Source organism: Triturus cristatus, chromosome 8, assembly GCF_964204655.1.
Source record: "Triturus cristatus chromosome 8, aTriCri1.1, whole genome shotgun sequence".
Lineage (NCBI taxonomy): Eukaryota > Metazoa > Chordata > Amphibia > Caudata > Salamandridae > Triturus > Triturus cristatus.
The window spans coordinates 1,398,623,739-1,398,651,141 of NC_140591.1; the positions used below are offsets into that span (position 1 = coordinate 1,398,623,739).

A 27,403-nucleotide genomic window follows, 5' to 3' on the forward strand; every position below is an offset into this window, starting at 1 on the left:
GAGCAGCATCGCCCCACTAAAAAATTGGCCCCAATTAGAGAAAAATAAGATGGTAATAAAGTTCATTTATTACCATTTTGTTTTTCAAAACCCCGTCCTGAGCCGAGCGCAAGACGGGGTGGGGCTTTCTGATTTCTGCTGCTGCCACTCAGGCAGCAGCAGAAAGCAGTAAGGGGCAGGGCCCTTTAAGTTTAAAGTGTGCATGTCCTGATAGGCCGGCCGTCATATGCAGGTCAGCCAGATATGCCCATTTTGAACCTCTCTAACAGCTGGGTTAAGCATAGGGCTCCAGTGTCCTTGGGAGCAGCGAGGGAGGCCGCTCACTCCAATACTCTCGCTACTCTCGTGCAGCAGGAGAGCAGCACCAGGATTGGTTACTGCAGTTTCCTGGAGCCTGCTTCCCTGGAGAAACCCGAGCGAGGAGGAGGACATCACGCAAGGAAAGTAAGAGGGATTATTTTTTGTTTTCCTATTTTTTTACTTTTATTTTTGGCCCCCCCACCACCCTCCTTACATGCCAGCTGCCACTGACAGTCTTGCATCTTATTAGTATCAGGCATCCACAGGACCGCAGTGTTAAACAACAAACACAAACTTACGCCTAGTCCGCCTGTAAAGCAAGTGCAAGCGAGGCAGCTGCCATCTCCAGGGAGCACACCACTCACAGCGCCTACAGATGTGCTCTGAGAAGTAGTGCAGAGTAATTTATATTCCGGCAGGTGCTGGAGGAGGCCGAGGGAGCGAGGCAGAAGACGCTTCCCAAAACAGTTTGCTTCATCCTTCACAGTCTGATAGGAGCCGGCTCACACCCCTGTCTGCATATGTTCGGGGAGAGGAAACTAATTTACTGCAAATAACAGTGGCTTCAAATACAGGGAGGTTTCCAGCCGCACCGAGATATGAAGGAAAACAAATCTGCAGAGGCGCTGGAGAGTGGATTCAGAAAGATAATAAATAGGAATACATTTGGAGGAAATGAGAAGATGCGGTAGAAATGCTGCGGCTCCAAAGAGTTCAATGGTATGTGTTTTGGATGAGTGGATGGGTGAAATATAAGACACTCCAGGGTCCCAGTATCCCTTTCATACACACTAGAAGAGTTACAGTAACTCTACAGCAGGATGCATACCAGTGTGTCTCTGTCTGCTTCTTCCAGGCATCCCAGGTGCATACCCTCCTCTTTTACCCCTTCGCCGCGGGGCAAATTCTGCCGCGATGCGAGAGTGGGCAGGGTTGGGCGTGGCGCTCCCGTGCTCAGGATGGCCCCCAGCCGTCATAAAACACGGTGGGCCTGTGCTCATGACGGCCGGCGGCCATCAGAACTCCACCCACTGATTAATTCTCTCGCACAGCCGGGGAATTAAAACCGCGTGGGCGGAGCGGCAACATTCGGACGGCTCCCGGCCGTCATGAGCACACCGTGTCTCATGACGGCCGGGAGCCATCATGAGCACACAAGGAGTTAATGCTAGCTCCTCGTGCCTTTTTATGAAAACTAAGCACACCTCTTTATTTCTCTCTTTGACATTAATCTGTTCTGATCGACGTTCCGAGTTTTTTATGCCTTTCCAAAATTATTAAAAGCATCTTTGCGAGGCAATGGTATCTACCTCGGTTGAGTTGCAATACCGTCATGCCAGATAAAATAGATATACATCATCAGACAGCAGGCTTCTTTCAGGGTTCAGTGGTAACTTGGTATGATATGACATCTGAAGGTGACATTTGGATTTTAGTTTAAAATATGGAATTCGGCGTGGGGGAGGGATTGTGAAGTGATCTAGTGTTCTTGAAAAAAGCACAAGCGCTCATCTTTTAGAGTAGAGATGTGGTACGCAGACTAAACCTATCTCTGGCTCTCTTATAGTGGATATTGAAACTTAAACAACTGTATAGCTGAAAAACAAACAGAAAAAAAGAGTACTGAGGAGTCTATAATGGTAAGCAAATAGAGAAACCAGGATTGTGTGGAATGAAGCAGTGGACAATCTGCAAATATGAATGAAAAGCTGGAACACAAATAGAATACCTGAGACAATAAACTGGTGATATGGAAAATAACACCCACCAGACAACGAAGGACTAAAACCCCTCTTGAGGTGTACAGTAACTGTAAACGTGTTGAGTGCACCAGATTGTTCTCTTCAGGGTGGGTGACAGTAACCAGCTGTTTTTGGCAGCTTAAAATGAAATTCCTAGAAGGAGGAACAACTGGGATTTCTGCACCCAAGGCCTTTGTTACTCATGCATATTTCTGTCATTGGTGAACAGGTAGGTTCCCAGCCCAACTTGCCTCTATACTATAGACCTACTTGGAATCAAGGGCTCTTAAATAAGTGTGTATGATTCAACAACTTACAAATCTACCCTGCTCACTTCTCACTGCACTTTTGCACAGCTACACGTACACCAGTTTCTAGCTTCTTACTGTCCTCAATTTATTACTATGCACAGTCTAGTGTCCCTGCCACGCTTGACCTGCTGAGGTACCATGATCCGGACTCACATGCTTATTCAGGAGAAACATTCTCAATAGGGAAGTGCTGTGTTATCTTCCACAATCTTCAGATTCTTGAAAGATCTTTTAAGTGGCATAATGTGCATCCTGGCAACTCTGTGCCTTGCCTGCAGCAGTCACACCTGCACTGTATTTCCAATCCCTTGAGAGATGTCCTTTGCTCCTACCACCTGCAGGCCTTCTGCCTGGCCACTGGAACTAGTAAAGCTATCAGAAAAAAGATGAATTTCAAGTCTTCAACTCTTTTCATCTACAATGAAAGTTGCAAACATTATTGATGATGCTAACATGGCCTTGATTGGAAAAAAATCATGCCTCTGTATTTGTGTCAGCCTTGATGTTGTCCCCAGAATACTTAGACCCTAATTACGATGTCAGTTGGAGTTGCCGCCGACCGACATGTCTCGGTGTGGGAACCAACTGACCGTAGGTCGGTGGTTCCGAACACCGTATTACAATGCAACTGCACATGGTGCGGTCGCAAACGCCCATTTCCCGATGGGAGCTTGTGAGGCAGTCGGAACCCGGCCACAGCACAAGCTCCCATAGAGAAATGGGAGATTCTGTAAATCCCTTCACCGCGTGGCAGGCACCGTGAAGCGGTTTAGGGATTTATAGGGGGGCTCCATTGGTGCCCCCCAGGCCCCTAACCGGAGGCTACAGAGGCATGGGGGCCCCAAAAGTCACTTTCTGACAGGCTTTTTATGTCGGAAAGCCCAAAAGGAAATCCCTGTCGGAAACCGACATCATAATCCTGATGGCGGAAACGCCGTCCGTAGGGGATTGTGTGTGGCCTCCGCCTAGCCAACGGGCTCCTTGAGAACTTCACAAGCCAGTCGGTCCAACCTACCAGTTTAAACTCCGACCGCCTACATTGTAATTAAGCGGTTGTACTTTAAACCATGGATGTCGGTCAGAAAGCCTCCGACTTGTGGTCGAACGCTTTCTGACCGCCATCCTAATCAGCCCCATAATTCCTTCCATACGGCCCAGATGCAAAGTGTTTCCCTCATTAGAATGGGGCAATGCACATGACCATTGCATCCCCTGAACACTGTATGTTATACGGCCCCTGATGAGTTAGGTAAAACTTGGTAAAAATTTGAACATGAAGTACTGTCAGAAGGTTGGGTCAAATGCCCCCAAAGAACACAACATCTCTCAAAAGAGTTCCTTTTCCTACAGTCTCGACCGGCATGAGTCGTGGATGGGGTGGGGATGGCTGCAGGGGTGGGGGGTCGGTTTAGGAGAGGAAGGTTTAATTTAAAATAAAAAAACGTACCGTCGCCGACCAGGCCCCGTGTCATCGGTCCCGTGTCATCGGTCCCGCGTCATCCTCTGCAACAGGAAGTAGGCAGATTCCCTCCCCTTCCCTAAGCCAAACACAACGCTGCAATGGCAGCACTGTGATTGGCTGGGACGCCGACCGCACAGGTGTCTTTGGTGAGGCCATTTTCTCCATGTATGCTGCATGCAACCTACATGGGGAAAAGGGAGAGTGCGTATGACTGGTTTGGTCGGTCACAGAGGGCTGACCAAACAGTCAGGGCCCACAGTATTGGTCTAGCCACTCCTCCCCTGCCCTCAAGCAGGCCTGCCCACCCGCCAGCCCCCAACCAAAACCTTCTGCTTTCTCGCAGTATGAGAAGCAGAAACATAAAATGGCATTTATAATACCATTTTATGGTTCTGCTTCTCGCAATGGGGTGACGCTTCCCCGCCCACATGGAGGAGCCGCCCGTTTTCCTGTCTATAAGTTTACAATAGAAGAAGAGAGGGTTTGCGTTATCATGAAGGAAGTTGTCTGCTGGGCATGCCTCTCCTCTGCTCGGAATGCCCATGATTAGGGTATCAGCATCTATCTGGAACACAGAAGCCATAGCACATGAGCCAAATAATGCCTCACCCTCTGCTGTCTCTGTTCTGATCCTCTGATATGTGCTTCAGAAATTAAAAATGTCAGTTACCACCCTCATGGCTTAAAGGAGAACAATAAAGCTCAGACCTGGATTTTCGTAAAGATCACTAGCAAACATCAAACCTAGAGAACCTCCGCCAAACCTCAGACTCTAAGAGTGCAGGTAATCTTCCCCAGCCCCTGACTGACAGTTTGCTCTTGAGCACCGTCAATTTGGTTGCACCTTCATTCCATCTTGAATCAGAAGACAGAACAGGGGACACAGAGCAGTACTGACAGAGAGCTGACAAGGCTGTGAAAAGGTTTGTCTCTATACGCATGCAGGTCTGGCCCAGCGATCATGTACAGCGGAGTGAGCAGAGCAGACAGAGATGTCACTGGCATTACATCAGCAAAACAACTCACACAAAATGACAACTGCACAATAGTAACTCAAGGGCTGGAAATGGAAAAGAAAGGTCCAAAAGGTACTCGATTTAGAGTGAAGTGAGAGCTTGGTGAAGCAGTTCTTGCTAAGGTCCTGCACTAAAATATGTTTTCCTGTCTAGACTGTCTGTCCCCTTTCCAGGGCTTTGAACAAATGCCTATTATTTGCAGCAAATACTTTACATCACTGCAGCTTCAAACACTCTAGAATGCCTCTGCCATGGTCACACCCTCAGCTGCTTACTGATGAGTGGCCTCATGTCCTGTGTGACATCCTCAGGCAGTCCTGGATTTTAAATCAGCAACACGTTCAGTGATGGGATATTTGATCATACACATGCCATCTTAAAAGTGAAATTAAAAGCTCCAGAAAGCGACAAGTTCTTGGGTTGAGATATCCAGCAAAGGCTGAAGGTGTCTCCTATGACAAGGGGTACTTGACAGCCATTTTGAAAACTGTGTCAACTGTGCACCTCACTGCATGTTAGGCTTGCTGTGCCATAGGCATCTGGACCATGAAGACTAGCTTAGAATTAAATACCAGTATGCATCCATATAGTACAAGCCAAGCCCAAAGGTATGGATGCTCTGTGCAGGGTGAATGGCAGAGGTACCGTCCATGAGTGATTGGAGAGGAAGCTGGGATCTGGGAGTGGAGGAGGACTGCTGATTCGACACAAAGTAGTTTCTATAAAGATGTTTGCCTTCAACTCCTTCCTAATTTGGAGCAATGTTGGGGGGTTCATGATATATACTGGCTTCACTCTATATTTCAATGCTAAGTTCTGTCCACATGTGATGAACTCTGCCCTCTCTGATAGTGCATTGAAACTTGTACGTTAGTTATTTATGGTTAATTTGCAAACAACGTGAATGACGAAGAAAACGTATGTCTTTAGGCACAACTACGAATTAGGAGGGGCAGAAATCATATTTAAAATTCCGCTCTGCCCGATCACAAATGGCCTGGTGTTTTCAAACAGTTTTGTCGGGTGTGCGAGCACCCCACTTAATTTTCCAAACAACAAATTCCAGCTGGTAAAACCGTTTGATGGTGTGGCTGCAATAGCAGCGGAGATTTAGCCCCCATTCTCGGCTGTCCTTTTTTCTTTGATGAGGGGGGAGCATAAAATACCCCCGTCCACACCCCCTTGCCATGGTGCTTTTTAGGTCTTAGCCTGACCCAGCGCATGCGCTGGTCTGGCAGACTTTTTGAGAGGGCTCCACAAAGTGCTACCAGGCCAGCCTAGACCTACAGTGCATGTGCGCGGCCACGCGCGCCGCACTTGACGCGAGTACTTTCACTTTCGCGGCCGCACGGCCGCTTGTTTATTGTGTTGTTGTCGCAATTAGATAGCACCTTCCATCGCTCTGAGGCCTTTTGTGGGTGGGTACAAGCATCTTACTTTACGTCATCAGACTGCCATGCAGTTCAACCCCAATGTCTCCGTTCTTACAAGTCCCACAGACTGTTCACCCCATTCCATAGCACACGTACACAGCATCAACAGCCTCTTAACCCTGCCCTGGAACCAAAGCCAACTACATTTGAAGAAGGAACATATTTTAAATGTTTTGTTAAGTATACTTTAGTTCATGCTGTTCTGAGCACAGATTTCGCAAGTGACCCACTATTGTTAAAATGCAATTATAGTATAATTGCAGGAGATACAGAAACTAAAGCACTAGACGTTTCCCATTATAAAAAAGATGCAGTGTGTGCAAGTGGAACAAGAGCTAATTTTTTCCATTTACAAAGGGGAAAATCAGGGAAGAGCACCATATTAAAAATGGTTCATCACTTGTTGCTACCATAATCGTATCCAACATTACATTATCCGGTCGGATTATGCAAAGTGAGCTGGATGGCAAATGATGACCTTTGGAAGAGAGTTGGCACATTCATGCTGCGCTGCTAAAATAAAAGCAGTGTGAACTCAACAAACACATAATTCAACACTCTGCTTCCAAACTTGAGGTTCTAATTGAGACATAGACAGCATGCACTGTAGAGGATGCAGCCTTACGGCTAGAGCGGTCGACGTCGAAGCTGGGGAACCGGGTTCGAGTCTCGACAACGACGCTCACCATCCTGTGATTCTGGACAAATCACTTATGCTTCCTGTGCCTAACAAAAACAAGCATTGGCATAGACAATAGGTCTCGCTTTCGGGTCCTTATAAGTGTTTAGCCATGCAACAGTTGCATAACTAAATACTTATAAGGTCCCAAAAGCGAGACCTATTGGCTATGCCAATGCTTGTTTATTTTCCATCCCCATCTCTTTTGACCCTTGTCTACCCCCCGGTAATTGCATCGTACTGGAGGGGTGGTACATTACAGTAACAGTATGAGAGGAGGTGGCCTAAGAGCTAGAGCCAGCAACCTCAGAGCTGGGGAACCAGGTTCGATCGGCAGAGACGCTCACCATCCTGTGATTCTGGGCAAATCACTTAATCTCCACAGGGTCTTATTTATGAGGCCTTGCAACAATTTTGTGCCACCGTTGCATCATTTTTTGTAATGCACCAGTGGCGTAAAAAATGCGCCATGTTTTGCCCTATATACAAAGTGACGCATCTAAGCAGATACGTCACTTTGTAAAGCCCTGCGCTACATTACACCTGCGTCAGGTACAATGTATGGAGGGTGGAAGTTCCCACTTGAAAAGACTCGTAGAAGTGGCGCAGTAAAATCTATCAGATTTAACTGTGCCATTTCTAGGACGCCACTGCGTCAAAATCTTATGCCTGCCTCACAGCAGGTGTAAGACTGACTGGCAAGCCCCATATGAAAGGCCACATTGCTGGAGTTGCATCACTTTTGTGACACACTCCGGCGTCATTACTGCATCTACAGATACATCACAAATGTTGACGTATCTGGAACTCCTTGCAGCATGATGCGTCATACAGTAAATATGACATATCCATCATGTCGCAAGGAGGGCACAGTGAAAACTGTTGCTTCGCTGTTTTCATGCAGCGATACATTTTTCAAGGCCCCGGGTGCCTAACAAAAGGAATGTTTCCGTTTGTAACGGGTGCTCATGTAAAGCGCTCCGATAGCTTCCGGTAGAGTTCGCGCTGTATAAAACTGCCCCAAAAAAATATATTTCCGTGTGTGCATTTTACATCCCGCAGTACTGTACAACTCCTAATCGGGGTCACAGTGTTTGCCGTGTCTGCCTACAAACTGCCTGGATGGAAACTGCTGCAAACACGGCTGCACTGAGTAAAGCGCCCGTCAGGTGAGTGCGTGCGCAGGTAGAATTCCACGCATTCCTTTGCTGAGACGTCCGCCAGCGCTGCGTGCCCTCCCTTGCCCCCCTCACGGCGCTGCTGGTAAACAGGCAGGTCTAATACAATTGAGGGGGGCGTGGAATCCCTTCAGGTGCGTGCTGCAGAAATGAGGGTGGCAAGCGCTGAGAAACCTGTGATTGTGTCTGGAGGCACGTTTTATAGGTTAGTTTTAATGAACGCTGTATGTCTATGAAATAGCTTTGTCTGTTGATTGTGTAAGGCCATCCTCAGCGAACAGCATTTTTGGCATCACTCCGGTTTAAAGTGTCACTAAAGTGTGCTGTGTGCTATTGTACATAAAGCTCCCAGCTACCATGCTGGCGCCGAGGGAGGAGCTGTATGAAAGAGCAATCGAGGTTTTGTTCACTAACTGGTATCAACACATTCTTATGTATCTTACTAACAACATCCCCTTTTTATTGGAACATCCCTTTCAACACAACCACTTGTGCTCTTTCCTTCCGGAAGTCCTGATGTCATTAGAGTTTGGGCTTGGGAAGAAGGAGATGTCTACATAGCGAGGCTGCCCAGAGAAGTGTAGCTCACTGGTTAGAGGAGGCATACCCTGAAGCAGAGATCAGGCCCGGGACCTGGGTTCGATTCCCGACGCGGCAGGGTCCAGAACCCAATTGTCCACAGACTCGATAATTCTCGTTTCGGTGCCCACTCTAAGCACGAGTTCACACTATGCAGCTCTGGGCAACAAGCCTGCTTAATCTCCACAACGGCCCCCCGCGGCGGGATGCCTGGCTTTCACCTTGGGGATGCCCAGTACGGGTTATCTTACAGGGAAAAACCAGGACGGGTTCCCAATGCAAGCGCCAAGATGCCCGTAGGGTGATAGTTGCGCTCTATAAGTACTCCAATCAATCAATCAATCAGATGGGAGGTACCTAGCTGGCTTTCGGGGTTGCATAGGAAGTTTTCAGTTTAAATATATTGTTCTCAAAATGCTTTAACTTGTTTTTGTGTAACTCAGAATTTACTAAAATATAGGCAGGCAACGAAAACTGAGTATAGTTTAAAGCAAAACGTTCATTTATTAAATAAAAAACTTCTCCTAAGAGATTAGGCCCACCAGCCTCTAAATCAGCCAATATTAATAATCCTATCACTGTTCTGATTGTCCAACCGCAAACCACTAACAATGAAAAATCCCACCTCAAAAGCATGCAGCATAAATGCTGCAATGAGATTGCTGAGGCCATCCAGTCCTACAGTATTGACGTTTCATCCTTCCCTGAGACCAACTAAACCTCTGATGGACACACTGGTCCCCTCAACTTCTTGATCAAAGGACTAGACAACAAAGGCCCTCCTGGTTGAGAGGTTGCAGTCATCCACAGAAACTCTAACAACTCAAATGTTTGAGATCCGAAAATGGGTTACATGGGTCCCAAATTCATTTACTTAATGAATATTATGTAGGCAGGTTTCAATTTGAGACCCGGTGAATGAGTTCCAATAAAAGGGATGGATGCCTGACAGGGACAACAGACCTCTGCACTAGCATTTGCTTTCCAAAATGGAGCCCATGTTCATTGATAGCACGGATGCTGCTAAAAAATATTTCCCATTTGGTAACACATGGGAGGGAACAAGCAGTGGTCGTCTGGACCACAGCTTGCCCCTGACCAGGCCGCTAACACCATTCACAAAGGGGAAGGTGTCCAAAGAGTACACCTTCTCTTTTGCAAATCACTTACCACCCCAATTTAGGGCTTGGTGGCAAATAAATAGATTGCAACCACAATTAAGTCCCAAACCACTGATACATTCTTTTCTGAATCAGAAAAAATAAGGAAACTCTTCTTTAATACTGCCTCTTGTTTGCAGTTCTGAATTGATTGAGAATGCTCTTTTAAGAATCTGAATTAATTTTTTCACTAATAAAAATACTTTTCCACCCTAAAAAAAAAGAATTTTGTGGTTGCAAACCCTGTGCTTTAAAGAATGCAGGGTTTGTGACCACAAGCGGACTTTGTACATTTGAACTATGCTCCCAGAGAGTTCCACAACACTTTCAATGGAGGATGGGACATGAATTCAAATGGCGATATGAAAATTAAATAAACACACATTTTATTAATGAGGTAAGAAGTAGCAAACAAAGCTAAAGGTAAATAACTCATTCAAAAGGCTTTATTTAGGTAGAGGAGTCTAGATAAAATGTCCGACAACTAACTAAGGCAGCAGTACCTTGGGCATGTTTGATTATCAAGTAGGGCAAATACAAAGGAATAAACTCCTCTATGGGTAACCAGTGCAGGACCAACAGGTTGGCCCAGGTACTGCTGGATCTCTTCGGCTTGAGCGCTACCCTTGTTGCCAGATTTTGCTGCCATGTTTCCATGTTTTGGGGGAACAGCATTCGTCCAAATTGTTTTTTTGGTAACTCTCTAGAATAGCATTCACATAGCAAAGCGTATCATTTATGAGAGACCCTGCCTCTGTAATTTTTAGGGCATGTTATTTCAAGGTATGGAGCTCTTGCTCACGCCGTTTCAAGCAGAAGAAGCCTGAATGGTCCACTCTGTGGGTTTCAAAACTGAGGCAAGGATACCACAATACCCCGAGGCTTTTGGCTGTTTTGCCAAAGGAAGTGGGAAGTCCAAACGGTTTAGGGCATTTAGGGCATACCCAAAGTTTATGGATAGGTCCACCAAAAATTCCTCTTTTTTTCGCCATTAAACTTTCATCCACTGTCATTCTTCCCAAGGGCATGCCATATAATCCACTTTATACATTGGAAAGGTAATCATGAGTGACATTTATACAGTGATAGATGCGCATGTTGTTGGCAAAAGGGAGAAGCTCTAGGACTCAGACCCGAACAATGCACAAGGTGAACGTATACTGTGTTGAAGACTGCCAGTATATCTCAGAGAACAAAACGGGGCTTAGCCCCTTCTGCTGCTACCAGTACGTCATCACATAGTAGCCAAAGCACTGTTCGGTGCAGTGAAGAGGTGCAAAGACAGACTGATAGAGTCCAGGCATCCATGTCCAACCAGAAAGCCCCGAAATGGGACAGGACTACTTTTCAAAGAATGTTTGATAGACTGAGTATGCCAGCAATTGGTTGCTAGTTTTGAAGGTTGTCTATGTCAAGGTATTTATTTTAAATTGGAGCATCCAGGACGAATTGCATTAACTTGTCAGGAATGTGTCCTGAAAGCAGAAATTGATTTATGTCATTGGTGACACATGGTATGCTAGTATGAACATTATTGTGCGAATTCTTTTAAACTTCATTACAATGTTCATTAAGTTGAATAAACATCATATGAGAGCATGAGGTATCACTAAATTAAGTAGACACAAGGAAAGAAAATTCATCCAAATATACTTTAAGATCCTTAAAAATGTATTGAATTTGACTACTAAAATGCTTACTTTATGAAACATACACATTGTACATTAACATCGTTAAAAAATAAAACTTGTATGAAGTGACCTATCGCTCCTCGACTGCCTAAGTGCATCAGTGGTCTATAAAAGTATATACATTTAAGAGAATTATTCAACTGCCTATACATACTGTCTAGCTGCAATGTCTTTGATTTGTCCTTCATAGGCTATATCCATAATTCTTATCAGCTTTCCAATAAAAACATTCAATTGTGTGGAGAAACATGCTGAAGTAGCCTCCTCTGCTGTCCACAGTGATAGCTTCCTAAATGACGGTAATAAATATTTACTGTGAATGTCATTCAGGCCGGAACAAAGACATATATTGTGTTCTAGAGTTTGTTTAGGGTAGTTACAAAGTCTACAAATGGTGGTGCAGGATATACAATTCCAAGAACAATAAAACCTATTCGGAGGGATGTATAATAAACGAAATCTTAGGAATTTTTGTTTTGTTTTTACTTTTAAGTTGGCATCCATGTACTGCTGATTAAGCTGGAAGTAGGATTCCACCAGGAGCCCGAATGGTTGTAGCATGATACATCCAGTAACTCTCTTATTTGGAAGGACTCCTGGAGGCTCCGCTAATAACACATTTACGAGTGGACGTTAGCGTTATCTAAAGAACCTTTACGGATGGCAAGCTGTGATCTTTGAGAGCAGCAGGAATTTGGGCAAGTGAAAGAGGCAAGTTATTACTTTATCAACTCTTGAAAAAACAAACCTCTCAAGGAATCCGGAGGCGCGGTCACAAGACTAGTTCATTTTTTTACTCAGGTGGGCTCCCTCAATTGACGAAAGACTTAATTCATGGTGCAGTAGCAGGTACCATGGCATTGGTGACCATCCTGTGTAAACCATTATAAGTGAGGCATTTGGTGTTTGGTTTCTTGAAAACAATTTCAGTAATAGATTCGTCTGCCACCTCAAAATGAAAATGAAAGCGAGGCATAGGACCTGGATAATTAGACTGTGAGCATCACCTACTTCCTCTATTGGTTAATGTAAGTAGCTGATATCTATCCAAATGTTAAAGCCTCCTAGGATTACCAGGTAAGGGTCTGACAAAAGCTGAGTTGCCAATAACTCTCAAAAGGAATTTGCAAGATGAATGTAGTACCCATGTCGACTATACATTATCATGGTTTTAATGTTAGTATGACTATCCATGCCTATATTCGTAAGGGCGTCGCTGCAGTGCCCAGATTCTTCTTTTCTGAGCATTCGAATCTATTTGTAGTGACTTAACCCCTCCCCCTTGTCGCATTTGCGTGTTGCATCTCAAGATCCTGCAGCTGCTTGGCTTTACTTTGTTTCCAGTTGGGGATGAGTCTTCCTGCTGCTAGGTTTCGGTTACTAATAAACAGTCTTGCTCTTTAGACTGCATAGGGTAACATATGTGAACAGCATTAGACTCTGTTGGGCGCATGTTTGCGAAGGCGCACTTTAGCTGACTGAAATCAATCTGGATTGGCCTATCTACCTCTGGGAACTGAATGGATGTACCAATCCTTGGGAAGTACGGGAGGGCTTATGATAGTGATTGGTCTGCTTTTTTCCCTTCCACGAGCGGCTTATGATTTTCCTGCTCATTTTCTCACTTCCATAAATGTGCTGGTGCCAAGTGTTTTCCAGAAACACATTCAGAAAGGAAGTTTAAAGACCCCTTCCTGATAAATAAGCAAGGTTTATTGCCCATAGTGGTCTTTAATTAATTTAATTGTTTTGTGCAGTGCCAACCTGGCCCTAGAAACCACTTTCACTGCAAGTGACTTCATGGGTAAGTGAAACACAGTTTATAAACTTGGAAATCTTATGTTACTTTAATTTAGATATATGTTTCATCATAATGACATGTTGCAACTGGTTACACATGGTTAAATCATATAGCTATAATTGAGGACAAAAATATCTTAAAACACAACATGGTGCTGAATTGATTGTTCCTGTTTTTCTTTAAAAAAAACTCTGATTAAGGCATTGTAATAAAGGGTGAATCATTGGACGTGGATCATCCCATGGGCAGGTTCACTGGATATTTGGTACAATGGGGCAAGTGCTGAGAGGGCATCAAGTCCTTGGAGAGGATGGCATAAAACCAATATCAAGGATAAACTTATTTCACCTTTGAGACACTCAAGCAGGGGTCTGACATTTCCCTAACACTGGCAGGCAGTGATACTCTTGTTCATTAGCTACTGGTCTAAAAGCAAGTGCCCTGGCACGGACCTTGACTATAGGCTGAACTCTTAAAGGGCGGCCCAGACTCCTTCATGGATGTGCCTTTGGAAACTAGCCAGGACTCCAGCTAAATAATTTGTTTAGATTTCTTTCCAGTCATGGTTAAATGGCACAGGGTGGTGGCAAGAGATTTGCAAATGCCCTGCTTTAAAAAACAGGAAGAGATTATCCCTTGAAAAACAATGCCTTTAAAATCAATCCCTTTAAAAGCTATCCCTTTAAAATCAATGTACTTCTTCAATCAGTCAAATGCCTAAGACTGGTTGTTAATTGCTCATTCCTCTTCCTAAAGGCTCTCACATCTTTCTCAAGTTTTTATTAGTATCCCTTGACAGCATTTTAATCCTGCTATGCTGCATTTGCATCTCTTGCAATGTTAATCTGCTGCTACATAGCTTTATCTCTAATGTCCCCTCCAACCTCAAAGCACAGACATCAAATTGTGGTTTGAGAGTGCTACAATACTTCAACAAAACAATGAAATCACATTTATGATCAATTGAGGACATTACGGACATAATTCACATTTGATTTGTAGTTCATACACCAGAGCATATCATATTCAGTGCCACCTTAAATATGCTCAATGCAAAAAAGTAAGTGTGGGCAAGTAAATAATAATTTTCAATTATTCGTGTTCATTGAAAAAATAGCAAGTATTTAAATCCCCTTTTTGTGTTGGATGTTAATCTGTGAAATAATGGATTTTGGGAGAGACTCTTCTGCTGAGTCTTGGTCAATTTACTCACGCACAAAGACTTCAAATCACTTTAACCTGAATAGCAAAGCAGTAATTACTTAATACTGCATTCAGAGAAAATAAAGATTATGCTAAACATTTAGCAGGACTTTGCAAGATGCAATTTGCTGTAAGCTTGTACCAAAACAAATGTATGCCTTTTCAACTGAAAAGAAAGAAAATGGCTGCACCAGTCCTAAGCTTTTAATTTGATCACAACCATGTGATAAGAATTATATACATTTGTCATAGACTCAAATGAGTAGGAGAAGCAATTCCACTAAATTAGACTATAGAAATGACTTGGTCCAGCTATCTTACAATGAGGACGACCATTCACTTGACTGTGAAAATTCTCAAATAAACGGGTGCATGAGTGGTAAATTAGAAAGAATAAGACAACCTCCTGCCAACTCCTGAACAAAATCACCATTACATTCAGACAGAAGATGCAAGAGTGAGGGTCATGCATCGCTAAACCCTTCCCCAAAGGTTGACAGTTCAGCTAAGGTCAGATGGAAGTAGACTCACTTACTTCTTTATCCAGTCCCCTGTGTCTAGCTCCTAGAAGTACAACAATGCTGGAATGGAGCCATGTTTCAGAAGTGAGGATAAGTGTAAGAGATGTAAAAAGGGTACAGGCCATAGTTGTACTTGGATTGAAGAGCATAATAAGCGTCTCGCTAGACCTATGTACATAAGAGTATTAATCGAGCTATTGAGGAACCATACGTTTCATTTGAAAATTTGACTGGAGCCACCTATTGTACAATGGCCTAGATGCAAAAAGAAAGCATATTTGACCATAATTGTGTAATGTTGTTGGGAAGTTTTTACTGATGCATAGAAATCTAATTTTATGTTATTCAACATGCAAGATATTTTGCTGTAAATAATAAATCCACATTTCCACATTTCCCGTCCTTTCACTTGTACGTGGCATTGCTACCTCTTAAATCAATGCGTAGTTCAATATGAATGGGCGATTGCCCATGGAGGTTTATCAAGGAAGAGGTGAAAGACACATATAAACGCATTCATTTCAGCCTTGTCAATCTCCAATACGCCTTTATAATGGCTCCCTTAATTTTTTACCAAAGTCTTTCAATTGGCCAAGCTTCAAATGTTTACATCTCTGTATATAAAATGGAACTGTGGGGTTCCTATGAGGGTTATCAAGATCTCTGTGAATTTTCAAAACATACATAAACGCCCTTCTTGACCCCATTAAAAAAACTGTATTATGAATTTTATACAGATGACAACCTAATCCCCCTTAAAGTCATCTTGAACAATGTAACCATATGAATGACTTTCTAGGAAGCACTATAGAGTGAATTGATGATTGATTTGACTGAGATCAAGAACCTGTTGGTTCGATTTGATGGCAGGTGAACTTGCAGGCATCAAGTTCCCTATGTTGCAAAAACCTTTCTTTCATCTAACAAGTCTTGAATCGTCAGTCAATTAATATTGGCGCTATTTCAACTCCTGTTTAGACAGGGGTGCTAGTTTAAAGTTGGAATTGTAAAAAAATGATGTGGCTAATTAATTAACAGCTCAGAATGCTAGAGCATGGCTGGCAGAGGTAGCCTCATGTTTTCTCGGCCAGTTGAAATGCACATTTTATGATTTACTACTAAAGACAAATGTATAGACTGAGCACTAGTTCGGATCTTGTTCTAAACAGCACAAATAGAATTCTTCTGAAAATAAATGTTGTCAGTATTCAAATTTAGGACAGTGTGCTGTTGCAGCCATGCATCCTTGTTCACTGTCCTGCAGAGGAGAACGATTAATTAAAGCCCTGCTCCTGTCCCCATTATAATAAACAGGCGTGCCCAGAGCAGGGGAGGGCACGCTTACATTAGTCTCAAAACACATATCTTTTCCTGTCCAGCATTTCCCCTTATCAGTGAGCAAAGGAATCCCTAAAAGTTGTTTACATTCCACTTGTTTGCTGCCAAGCAACCAGGCGATAAACACAGATCTCTCTGATCAGCAAGCAGCCCGGGTGGTACTTTTTTCATACAGGTTTCCACCTGTGTTAAAACTGGTCAACAACTAATGTAACGCTCAAATAATTCTATTAATTATTATATCCTACAAACATCATATATGTCAGCATTGCATCTTGCTGCTAGGATCCATCACTGTCATTAGAGGCCCTCTCACCGAGTTATACCCCTGTGTACAGGACGGGGCCTATAACGAAGGAGAAGGTACAGCTCTCGGCAAAGGTGCTATAATGCTATTATTACATGCCACCACTGAGGGTATAATGTTGTAAATTAATAGGGATAGAAGGAAAAACACAAGAATGTTGAAGAGATTGTGTACCTGCCTTTAAAGGCCCTCTACGACTTACTCTTTTCAATGGAGCTCTAAAAAATTATTTATTATTATATAAATTATTTGCTTGCAGCTATACAATATTATATTGTTTTCCTGACATTCTTTAAGTAAACATTATGGCAATTGCCTTCAACATGTGATCATTGCCTCAGCCTTACCTCAAGAAAGTGCTCTGCTTGCTGTTCCCGGTCCAGTTTTCTTATTGTTGTTGTAATTAAACCTGTAAGTGAGAAGAAGTAAACTGTAAACCAGTGTTTGTTAGTTGCACATCTGCCTATCTGCAATAAAAATGTGAAAAAGCAACAGTGGATAAGGAGCACTAATCGTGATGCTGTTCATATTCATCAATTTCTCACAACATATATGGCCAGATGTTTCAACCATTTTTGGGGCGCAAACACTCTAAATCAGTCTTTGTGAATACAAAAAATAGGTTTAGCTATTTACAAATACAGAACTGACGTCAGCGTGCATGGGTGGCACCTAAGTAGCCTCTGTGACGTCATCCCGGCGCGCACAACGCCAGTGCCGGACGCGGAGCCGCATGGCGCCACCTACTGGCGCACAGGGGTACTACTAAGCAGAAAACTTTCCAGATCCAGACTGACGCCTGAGGAATATTCTAAGGTAAGGAATCTATCACTAACGTGTCTCTTTCAGATATAATGTTATTATCATTTTATTTTTCCGTTGTCAGGCAGGTTTATGGAGCGGAGTGGGACTGTGCTATCGTCACAGCCAGCAGGGGAGGCGTGGTTGAGGCACTTAAGTGTGCATGACGGTTTGGCCGGCCATCTTGCAAAGCGGTCAAATGGATCATGGATGCCACAACATTCAATGTCTTCAGAGGAACACCTGTGGAGGCGGCTTCTCAGACGGCACTCAGATCTCCACCAGATACATGGAGATCTCTAAATATGGCATGTGTAAGTCCAAGAGGGCAACAGGGGTTGTAATCTCGGCGCCCCTGTAGGATGACAAACCGCCTGCTAAATTCTTTAAATGAGGCCATATGTCTTTTGGGCTCCTCTAACCCGGATGTAGTGGGGTTGCACATTGACCACCTCCCATTCTGAAAGATGAGGCATTGGAGAGGTCTTGTGTCTTTCATAGAGCTTCATGTGGGTGGGAAGAAACAAGGTCTGATACATTTCTTTCTCCCTTCACCTTACATCACACTACACTGAAAATGCGACTCGCAAACCACATCGAAGAGTGGACTCAATGTTGTGGTCCCTGCTCTACTGCTACAGATGTACCAAAAGGGTGGTGTGGACAGAGGGTTGACGCTTGCATACAATGCAGCAGGGAGCAAAATACGTGGCTATACTTAGATATTTTTTTACTTTATACCTGAATTATATGAGGCTGTAACTCCGCATATAAGGTTTCATTGAGAAAACAGGATTATACATAGACATATGAGAGAAAATCTCTACACGCGAGACTGCACTGGTAATATGAGGCAATATACCTAAGCATACAAGATGGCACCCGCACATATAAGGCAATACCTGACCATATGACACTAAAATGGGGCATGTGAGGCTTCATCTGTCCATGTAACAGAGCGTTGGGCAAATAAAGCCACATCTACGAAAGGATTTGGTACTACACGTGTGCATATGAAGCTACAGTATTGTTAATGAAGCTGCACTGTACTTATAAGGCAATAGCTATCTATGTGATCACATACTAGTGCTTATGATGCTGCACTAGGCCTACAAGGCTATATTCCTTCATATATAAGACTACATGTTTGCACAGGTGTAGCCTCTGGTATAAGGCTACCAATGTGCATAAAAGGTTATGCTAAGCATACGAGGCTTTAGTTTTTCTATTCAGACTATTATGTACATATGAGGCATTATATCTGCTGCTGAGGCTACATTGGACATATGAGTTTGTAACTATGCCGAGAGGACTATATACCTGTGTTTAGGTGGCTGGTGCTGGCATATGACGAAATACCATTGCATATTGGGCCTTCTCCTACAGTGCTCCTAAGGAGTGGAGCAACCTGCCGCTACACATACGAGCCTCCTCATCACTCCTTGAATTCTGCAAGAAGGTGAAGACCTGGCTTTTCGAGTGCCCCCTCAAGTGTAGCTCACACCTGCTCAATGCCAGGACATCCTCCCGGGTGATAGTGCACTCTACAAATCTGCATAACATATATGGGTAAGCCTATGCAATGAGGGATGTGCTGATCATATGAGGCTGTCTACTTTAAGCTATGAATCTACTGTTATTAAGCATTTGAGGCTGTACCTGCTCACATCATTAAACATGAATGTACCATGATAAATCTGTACTCAGGTCAGTATAGAGGACCATGCCTGCACATATTAGTTTTTCCATAAGGTGAAGAGGAGCATAACAGGTTATATACCAGAACCATTGAGGCCAAGACTGTAAATAAGGGGCTATAATTTGCATCTGAGACTGTACATGTGTACATGAGGCATACGATTCTACTCAAACATCTATACATTTACTTATGAGGTTGTATTGCAAATATTAGGCAATATCAGGACACATGAGTTCTAGACTTATGCTTGAGAGGCAGCACAGGGCACATGAGAATATTTATGAGAATATAAGGACAAAGCAGACCATATGAGTCTGTACATAGGCTTAACAAGCTGGTATGGCCAACAAAGCTAATTCTGTATGTATGCGACTATACCTGTACCTTTCAGAATATACTCTATTAAAAGTTAAATATGCACATGTAAGGTTGACCCCACACATCTGAGGCTATAGGTCCGCTACTTAAAGCTGCACTTGCTTGAAAACCTGTTCCTGAATTTAGGAGACTATACCTAAGCATTTGAAGCTATACCTGATAAGATGTGACTATATTTGGTCGCCCCAGGCTATACCAGCCTATTAAACTATACCTACATAAATCAGGTTGTCCTGGGATGTGACGCTGTACCTCTAGATAGGAGACCATAGCTGAATTTATGAGTCCATCTGCATATAAGTCTTTACCTTGGAAAATAAGCTTATCAAGCTGAAATAGGTAAATGGGCATTTGATGGCTTTAATTTGGCCTATAAGACTGTACTTGTCTTTATGATGCCAACCTTTGGTGAGTGTTCCACTTTCATATTATATCTCTGAACCTGGCATCCTAGCAACACCGTATCTATTATACGGCAGGACATTCAAATATTTTTTCGTGTTTAGTATTTTTATTATTTTATTAATATCACACATTGCACGGTAATGCCATCTCCTGTTACATCAGTGCCAAAGATCATGCATGACATGTCACTTCCGTTGATAGCACCAAAGTCAAGACTATGTGATGTAATTTCCAGAGAATATTTTTAGGGAGTCAAAGGACACCGATGTCAATTACAGTATCCCTGGCTTTGCGCTGAGACATCTCCATGGAGTTCTATGCCTTATTTATTCTGCAAATTACTTTTCTAGCTGGTCTGTTCTTTTGAGGTTGCAGATGAATGAAATCCTCACGCTAATGCCACTTCACCACGGTCACTAGAACTTAGATGGACATCGCCTAGAACATTCCAAACGCATGTCTTCATCAGGGTGCATGCTTTATTTTGCATTTAATTTATTGTGAAAGTAGTGCGCTCATTGATTTAGTTGGTGTTTCCAATTCACCTATTTTGTCTTTCTATACTCTCTGCTGTTCTGTATCTCTTGGTCATCAAGCCCTTGGGTGTGTTAATCTATGTAGAGTGTCAAACCATGCCATACGTTCCATCATCTGTGCACATTCAAGGGTAGAGGTGCAAATCACCCCAGAGAGAAGTCTTATAATTGGCTGCATTAAACTGTCTATTTGACAGGTTTGGTATTTGTTTGGTCATTTTTTGATGTTTCTTTTGCTTATTCCTTCTATATCCACGACCACTGTATTAGGCGATTGTGTGGCCGCTGTGATAGTCTCATAATTATAAATTTGCCGCATTTGCCACATAATCCATCAACTGCAGCATAATCTGCAGATTTTTACAAAAAACAAACTTTTTTTCTCGCTCAAGCGGTTCAAAAGTTACTAAAAATGCACCGACACGCGTTGCAGCGCTGTTGGGGGCCCCTTGCCAAACTTGACTGGTCACTTTTCCGTAGCTTATTGTGGTGTTAGGGTGTTTAACTGGTACTAATGAGTTGCAACTAATGCCCAGGCAGTCTTAACAAGTTGAAAAATGACAAAATATAGAAGTAATACCATCCCAAAATGAGCCACATAATGGCGCATAATTTTCCTTTTCTTGCCGCATAATTAACTCGACCCTGCCACATAATTTGACCCTCCCCTGCCACACAATTCCAGTGGCCCTGTCTATACCCCTTGTCAGACGCCCTGATTTCAGAGTGATTTTTCACTGTGAAGGGGCCGCCACAGCCGCTTCAGCCTGTAAACACCAGCAGTTCCTTGTCCTGTTTATTCGCTCTCAGGACTCTCCCCTCACAATTTGCTCGTGTTTTTTCAGAGGTCTTTATTTGCTTTCTCTTTCTCTTGGTGTCTCTCTTTGGAGAAAGAGCCCTGACTTCATCAACTCTGGTATGCCAGGCACCTTTACTACCCTCCCCGTCTTTTCGATTACTGCAAGGACGTGTTTGGACAAGAGACAGCTGTTAAGATACTTTGGTAAGTTATTGCACCTGCCACAGAAACTACAGGGTCACAGGTTTGAAACTCAGCGCTCTGACTCAGCCTTTCATCTCTCCCGGTCAATAAAATGCGTCGCCTTGAGTAGGGTAACAGCAGCGCCTGGTATTTGCAACACCTGGCTATCACAGTGGGGTTTAGTGCTGCACAAAAATATATTTTACAGTGTGTACTGCGTCGGCCATCACTGAACCTCTTGGATGGGACCCTTCAATTACAGAATGACATCGACAGAATTGGGATGTTTGCTGACCCAGTAAGTAGTATTACATTTAGTTGTGTACTCAAATTCTACAGTGCTTTAAAGTGACTGATCTCAAAGCGCCTAGAAGGACGACAGAAAGTCCTTTCACAATTGTACTTTAAACTGAAATGAAGCATGCCTTTTCTGGTAAATGCTACTATCACGCCTAAGTCGTGTACCTTATTGTCTTCTATAAATTCCTAGAGCCACTCAATAAGTTACTCGTGCATTCCTTTCCTCACTCACATACGTATAGACACACACACACATACAAGCGCACACACCTACACAAAAGTGTTTTGATAATAGTAATCCTAATTTTAAAACTCTGCCACAAGAACTGATTGCGGGGCATTATGTTTCTGAAAATGACAAACAACACAAAAACACATGGAAGTTAACATAAAATTCTACTGGGGTTAAAATTAGGGAGCTGCAACATTTGTGTAATTTGCTTTTAAGTAATCGCGTCAGTTTATGGCAAAATGATGACGTGAAATTACGCGTAATTATGTGAAATGCATATTTTTTCATTTCATGCTATTATTTAGCATGAATCGCGTCCTTATATCAATTTTTGTGAAGAGGATTCATAGCAAACAACAGCCTCTCCGTTCTGTTGTTCCTTTGTATTGGCGGTAAATTTTTGAAGCATATTACCATAAATTGCATCACTTATTGACATTTGATTTTGCGGATGGCGCATAATTATACGAAGTGGCGTAATTTTGTAATTTGAGAATTTCACATGACAAGCGTAATGCGAAATTCCAGAAATGACACAAATTATGCTGGCGTGATGTGATGTAAATTTCGGCCAGGTCTGCTTAAAATCTCACCCTTCTGGAATATATTTTTATCTTCAAGGGGCCCACCAGGAACGAGAAAAGTTCTCTTAAACTAGCCGTGCCTCACGAACGCCAACAATAAGCATTCTAGAATGTTCCTTGGTGTGCTAATATTGGCTGAGGTTTTGAGACACACTGTGGCACTATTTACCGGATGTCCCTTTAAATTTCAATGGGTGAATCAAGAGGACAAACTTAAAACATCATTGCAACACAAAACCTAAAACAAACAAGCAGTTGCAATGCAATCGGTCTTGCCTTTGGGACCTTATATGTATTTAGCTATGCAGCACATTAGCCTGGGAGCTGAAACATCTACTGTTCTTTGACATGGAGGGAAAGTAAGCACGAAACTGCGTGACATGCCAGGTATGGAAACAAATGGAGAGAAATATTGCCTTTCAGCTGGAAATGGTATAATCCAAAGCTCTGTTTTTAATATAAAAGCAGGGCCTTCGGTGGTCATATCACTGAAAATACAAGATTTGTAAAATATATTATTGTCTACGGGTTTCTATGGACTGGAATCTAGAGAATGCTAAAGTAATTCTGGTATTTTACTAGCTCCTGCTGGCCGTTTTCTATCAAGAAAGTTAAATAGAGGCAGTTGCCAGAAAAATTAAAAAAAGAAAGTCCCTCAGCAGAAAGCAATTCCGGAATTTTACTGACCCCTGCTGGTCGTTTTCTATGAGGACAGTTAAATAGAGGCACTTGAACAGTAAATAAAAGTCCCTAAGCAGAAGCAGACAAGTCCTAGGGCTGATCTCCAGAGCCCACAAAGTACATACACATATAAGTATATAATAAAGTATATACTAAAGTATATATACTAAAGTATATACAAGAGGTCTCGAATGCACGACCTAAAAAAGACTTATTGCTAAACTGCACCAAATTCCATGATTTGCCTCAATGAAAGAGCAAGCTTCTAAGGAAGATTGTTCCAGAGTCTGCGTCCATATCCTGAGAAAGCCTGTTGGCGTATGTGTGCTTTGTCAATATTTTAAAATTCTAGCCTGACCAGGGTTGTGCTCCTTGTAGTGTGCAGGTCACTGGAAACAGTGGAGCCAATTCACAATAGCATGTACGAGTAAGTGATGTAGAACTTCACATTCTCCTTTAGAATTTGGCCTCAAATCCCTAAAATGGGATCAAAATGAGAATAGTAAGAGAATAGTCATATACAATGAGTACTAATTAGAAAGGGTTCAAATAGGTTGAAAAGGCAGACTATTGTGAAACATTAGATGAGACCATTAAGAGGAGATATAAATTAGGATAAACAAAAAATACCCCCTTTTTTTCCCATTTAACTTTACAGGGAGCTGATATTTTGAAACAAACCATAAAAACATTTGTACTGCGGCTGTCATACTCAATCAGAATTAAGAGGATAAAAGGACAGGAGAATCGGAGTCAATAGGAGGTGAGACAGATTGAATTAGATTCATTAATGCCGATGAGTTACTGCTTGACATGAGGATTGACATGTTTTATTGTTTTACTAAATGCCATCCCTTCAATAAATATAGGATTATATTGGGAATGTAGACAGTCATTTGATTATGAGTTTTTGTATAATTTTCTCCCTTGAATTGTATATAGATTGTTAAATAGGCAGGCACCTTAATAGTTGTTATTTTTGAGATTGGAGATAGGGGATTTTGGATAACTTTATGATTTTGTGTATCTTTGTCTTACAGCCCTGATGATGTCCTAAAGAAGGACGAAACGCGTTGGCTGTAACTACATGATTTCTTTTAAGTCAGAGGATGTTGAATGATGTAAATTCCATCTAATCGGATGATGTTGGATGATGTAAATTCCATCTAAAATAAAGGATCTGAATTTAAAGCGAACATTTCTACGATTTTTGTTTACCTTCTGGATTACAGTATTGGGCTGTCAAAGATTTTTGTTTTCTGATTTGATATTGAAACGCTCCTTCTTGAATATTGTAAAATTTGTGATTTGGGGTTTGTGGCTTAACGGTGAGCCACAAGGAGTTGAGCGTACGAAACCTATAATATTTCTTAATTAGGCTCACTGGTGCTCATAGGTTGTGACCTCCACCGTTGTTCTTTGGTATTTGCATCTAATTAGAAAGGGCTTTTACTAATAGGTAGTTGCATAGTTTGGAGCCAATTCATGAATGCTACTTGAAATAGTACTACAGTGGAGTTACTCCACTTACTCAGAAATACTTCATTGGTTCAGCCCCGTTGAGTTTGAGGACGAGGTAGTCCAATTAGATCAAGATGAGTGCCTTATTGACCACAAAACAAGCATCCACTTTCATTCTGGCAGAAGTTTGGAATCAATGCGGTTCTTTCAACATAGAGGAGATAGACGTGAACTTCATTTGGTTGGGGATCAGTCAAGCTAATTTGGCAAGTTATTACACCTGCCACGGAAACTACAGGGTGAAACTCCATGTTCCACCTCAGCCTGTCATCTCTCCAAATCAATAACATGCGTTCCATTGAGCTGGGTAACAGCAACAGCTGCTGTTTGCATCACCTGGCTACTATAGGAAGGTTTTAGTGCTGGCAAAGTAGATTTCATGGGGCCTAATTACCTATGAATAATCTCCAATTGGGCACATTCCATTTGTACTCCAATGGGCGATAATGCTTTGATACAGATATAATTAATTGCAGAAAGAGATCCCTTACTTCCTGGATGGGCGTGAGAGAGCAGAGCAGCCTGTTTACCTGGCCCTTTAGTCATCTAGTCGATCACAGACTAATATTACGACATAGCTGAGGGAAGCTCCAAGGGATGCTCCCAAGAAGGGCCCCTCACTGCTCTCTTTCCCTGGGAGAAGGTTATCTCCATCCATCAAAGTAGTGCTTTGCTTAATGATTTTTGTTTGCTTCCGCCCTGCGGTAGCTCTCCCTACCACCAGGGGCCAACTCTCATTTCTTTGATGAGGGCCCATGTGCACTGTACTTGAAGAACAGAGGTCTGACCAGGAGAGTATTCCTCCAATATTCTCTTAATGTTTGAAGAACTAGGGTTTCAGTTCATTTTTGGAGAATGATGAGGTCAAATGGTCTTCTGAAGGTCTTTGGCTCTCCAGAGAAATGTCCAGAAAACATTCAGGGAAGTAGAATCAGGACATGTTTGACCATTCATGGACTGCAGTTTGATCAGATGTTGGGTATCAGTAAGGAGTTTTTCAGCAACTTCACGCCGGCAGTGAATATTTCACTTTAGCAATCCCGCTCTCATCGAGACAGTTTCTGAGCCTGTCAACGTACAGATGCAGACACCTCTGATGATGTGTGATTATGACCCTGCTGGTTACAGTGCCACCTTCAGACTGTGAAAATTGCATTTGCATACTTTCAGGCAGGATGCAGTCTCTCAAAGACAATCTGCAGCCTGGCAGTGATAACTCAAAGATGAACTGATGATATGTAGACACTGCAAGGAGACCCTGATGACTTTGGGTAAATGTAAGCATATTTATTTTAAGCCATTTTGAGTGAATTGTGGTTTGATGCTTCATGTATATTTGACACAAGCTTTCCAGTGATTTAGATAGGGGGAACAAATCTGTAATAAAATCAATGCTTGCTGCCCTGGACGAGATTCAATGCATTTGAAACAGATAATTATGTGTTCTATTCTGAGGCAGAAGTGTTTGGATATGCGGTTTAATACCATTCTCAAGATGAGATTCATAATTCTCTCAGTATGACAAAAAGCAAATTTAAAACAACCTTGAAAAGAAATGAAAAGAAAACTTCTTTAGTGACTAGAACTTGCTCACTGTCAATCTACCACAACATAAACCCACGCAAACAAAGAGTGTAATGTCACACATATTAATCAGGATGAGACAGACTGCATCATCTGATTAAATGTATGTATTAAAGAATAACACTGAAATGATATCCGGAGATAACAATGACATCAGTAGAATTAATAGTAAATGGTTTGCGCTAGTTTGCCGTCTTTAGTGTTAAAATACTACTACTACCACTTTTACTGGTATTATAACTAAATAACTCCTACTACTACTAATAATAATAGAAATGATGATAATAACCATAATAATAACACAATATCTTATTTATAATAGTGGGAGTTGTTCTATTTCTGCTGTTCCCTAGTTATTTTTGTTATTTGTTTTACAAACATGGCTGAAAGCAGTATCCAGGAATGTAACCACAATCAGATAAATAATGGAAATTGAAAAGAGATAAAAACTGGAGTAAGAAGCCAAATATTTTGTTTTTAAAATAACTGGAATGCATACACGTTGTTCATTTGCTTCAATTAACTCCACAGATAAGGGTAATAGAGCACTTTACGTACAACAACAACAATGGACAACAGTTCCACATGGGTGGGCTTAGAGGGAAGAAAGAAGGAAGAAGTGGGAAGCAGCAGAGAGGCAGACAAATGTAGACTTATGGCATGATTCAGAGTTTGGTGGACAGGCTACTCCAACACAAACGTGACCGCTATTTCGTCCGCCATATGCCACTGGAAATAATGGACTTGTAATATGGTGGACGGGATTTCTGTCAGATTCATGATTGAGTAACTGGCATGCCAAACTCTAAATAAGTCACTTAGAGAACACAGAGGTAGAGAACCGTAATTGTGCTCTTGGCTTGGACTAGTTGCTATGCTCACATCATCAGTGTTGCTATGCAATTGAGGTGAAAGGCTTCATTTGCCATGATAAAAGTGTAAAGCTGAACTCTTTTTCCTATGCCAATAAAACACACCA

General features: G+C 42.4%; 1 protein-coding gene across 4 annotated transcripts in view; it reads right to left on the minus strand.

Annotated features, from left to right (window-relative positions):
- Nucleotides 1-27,403, minus strand: part of FAT3 (FAT atypical cadherin 3) — a 748,816-nt gene that overhangs the window by 371,975 nt on the left and 349,438 nt on the right. For all 4 annotated transcript variants that reach the window (XM_085623129.1, XM_085623130.1, XM_085623128.1 and 1 more), the window contains exon 4: nucleotides 17,069-17,130. In XM_085623129.1, the coding sequence (XP_085479255.1) occupies nucleotides 17,069-17,130 (62 nt within the window). The remainder of the gene's footprint in view (nucleotides 1-17,068; nucleotides 17,131-27,403) is intronic.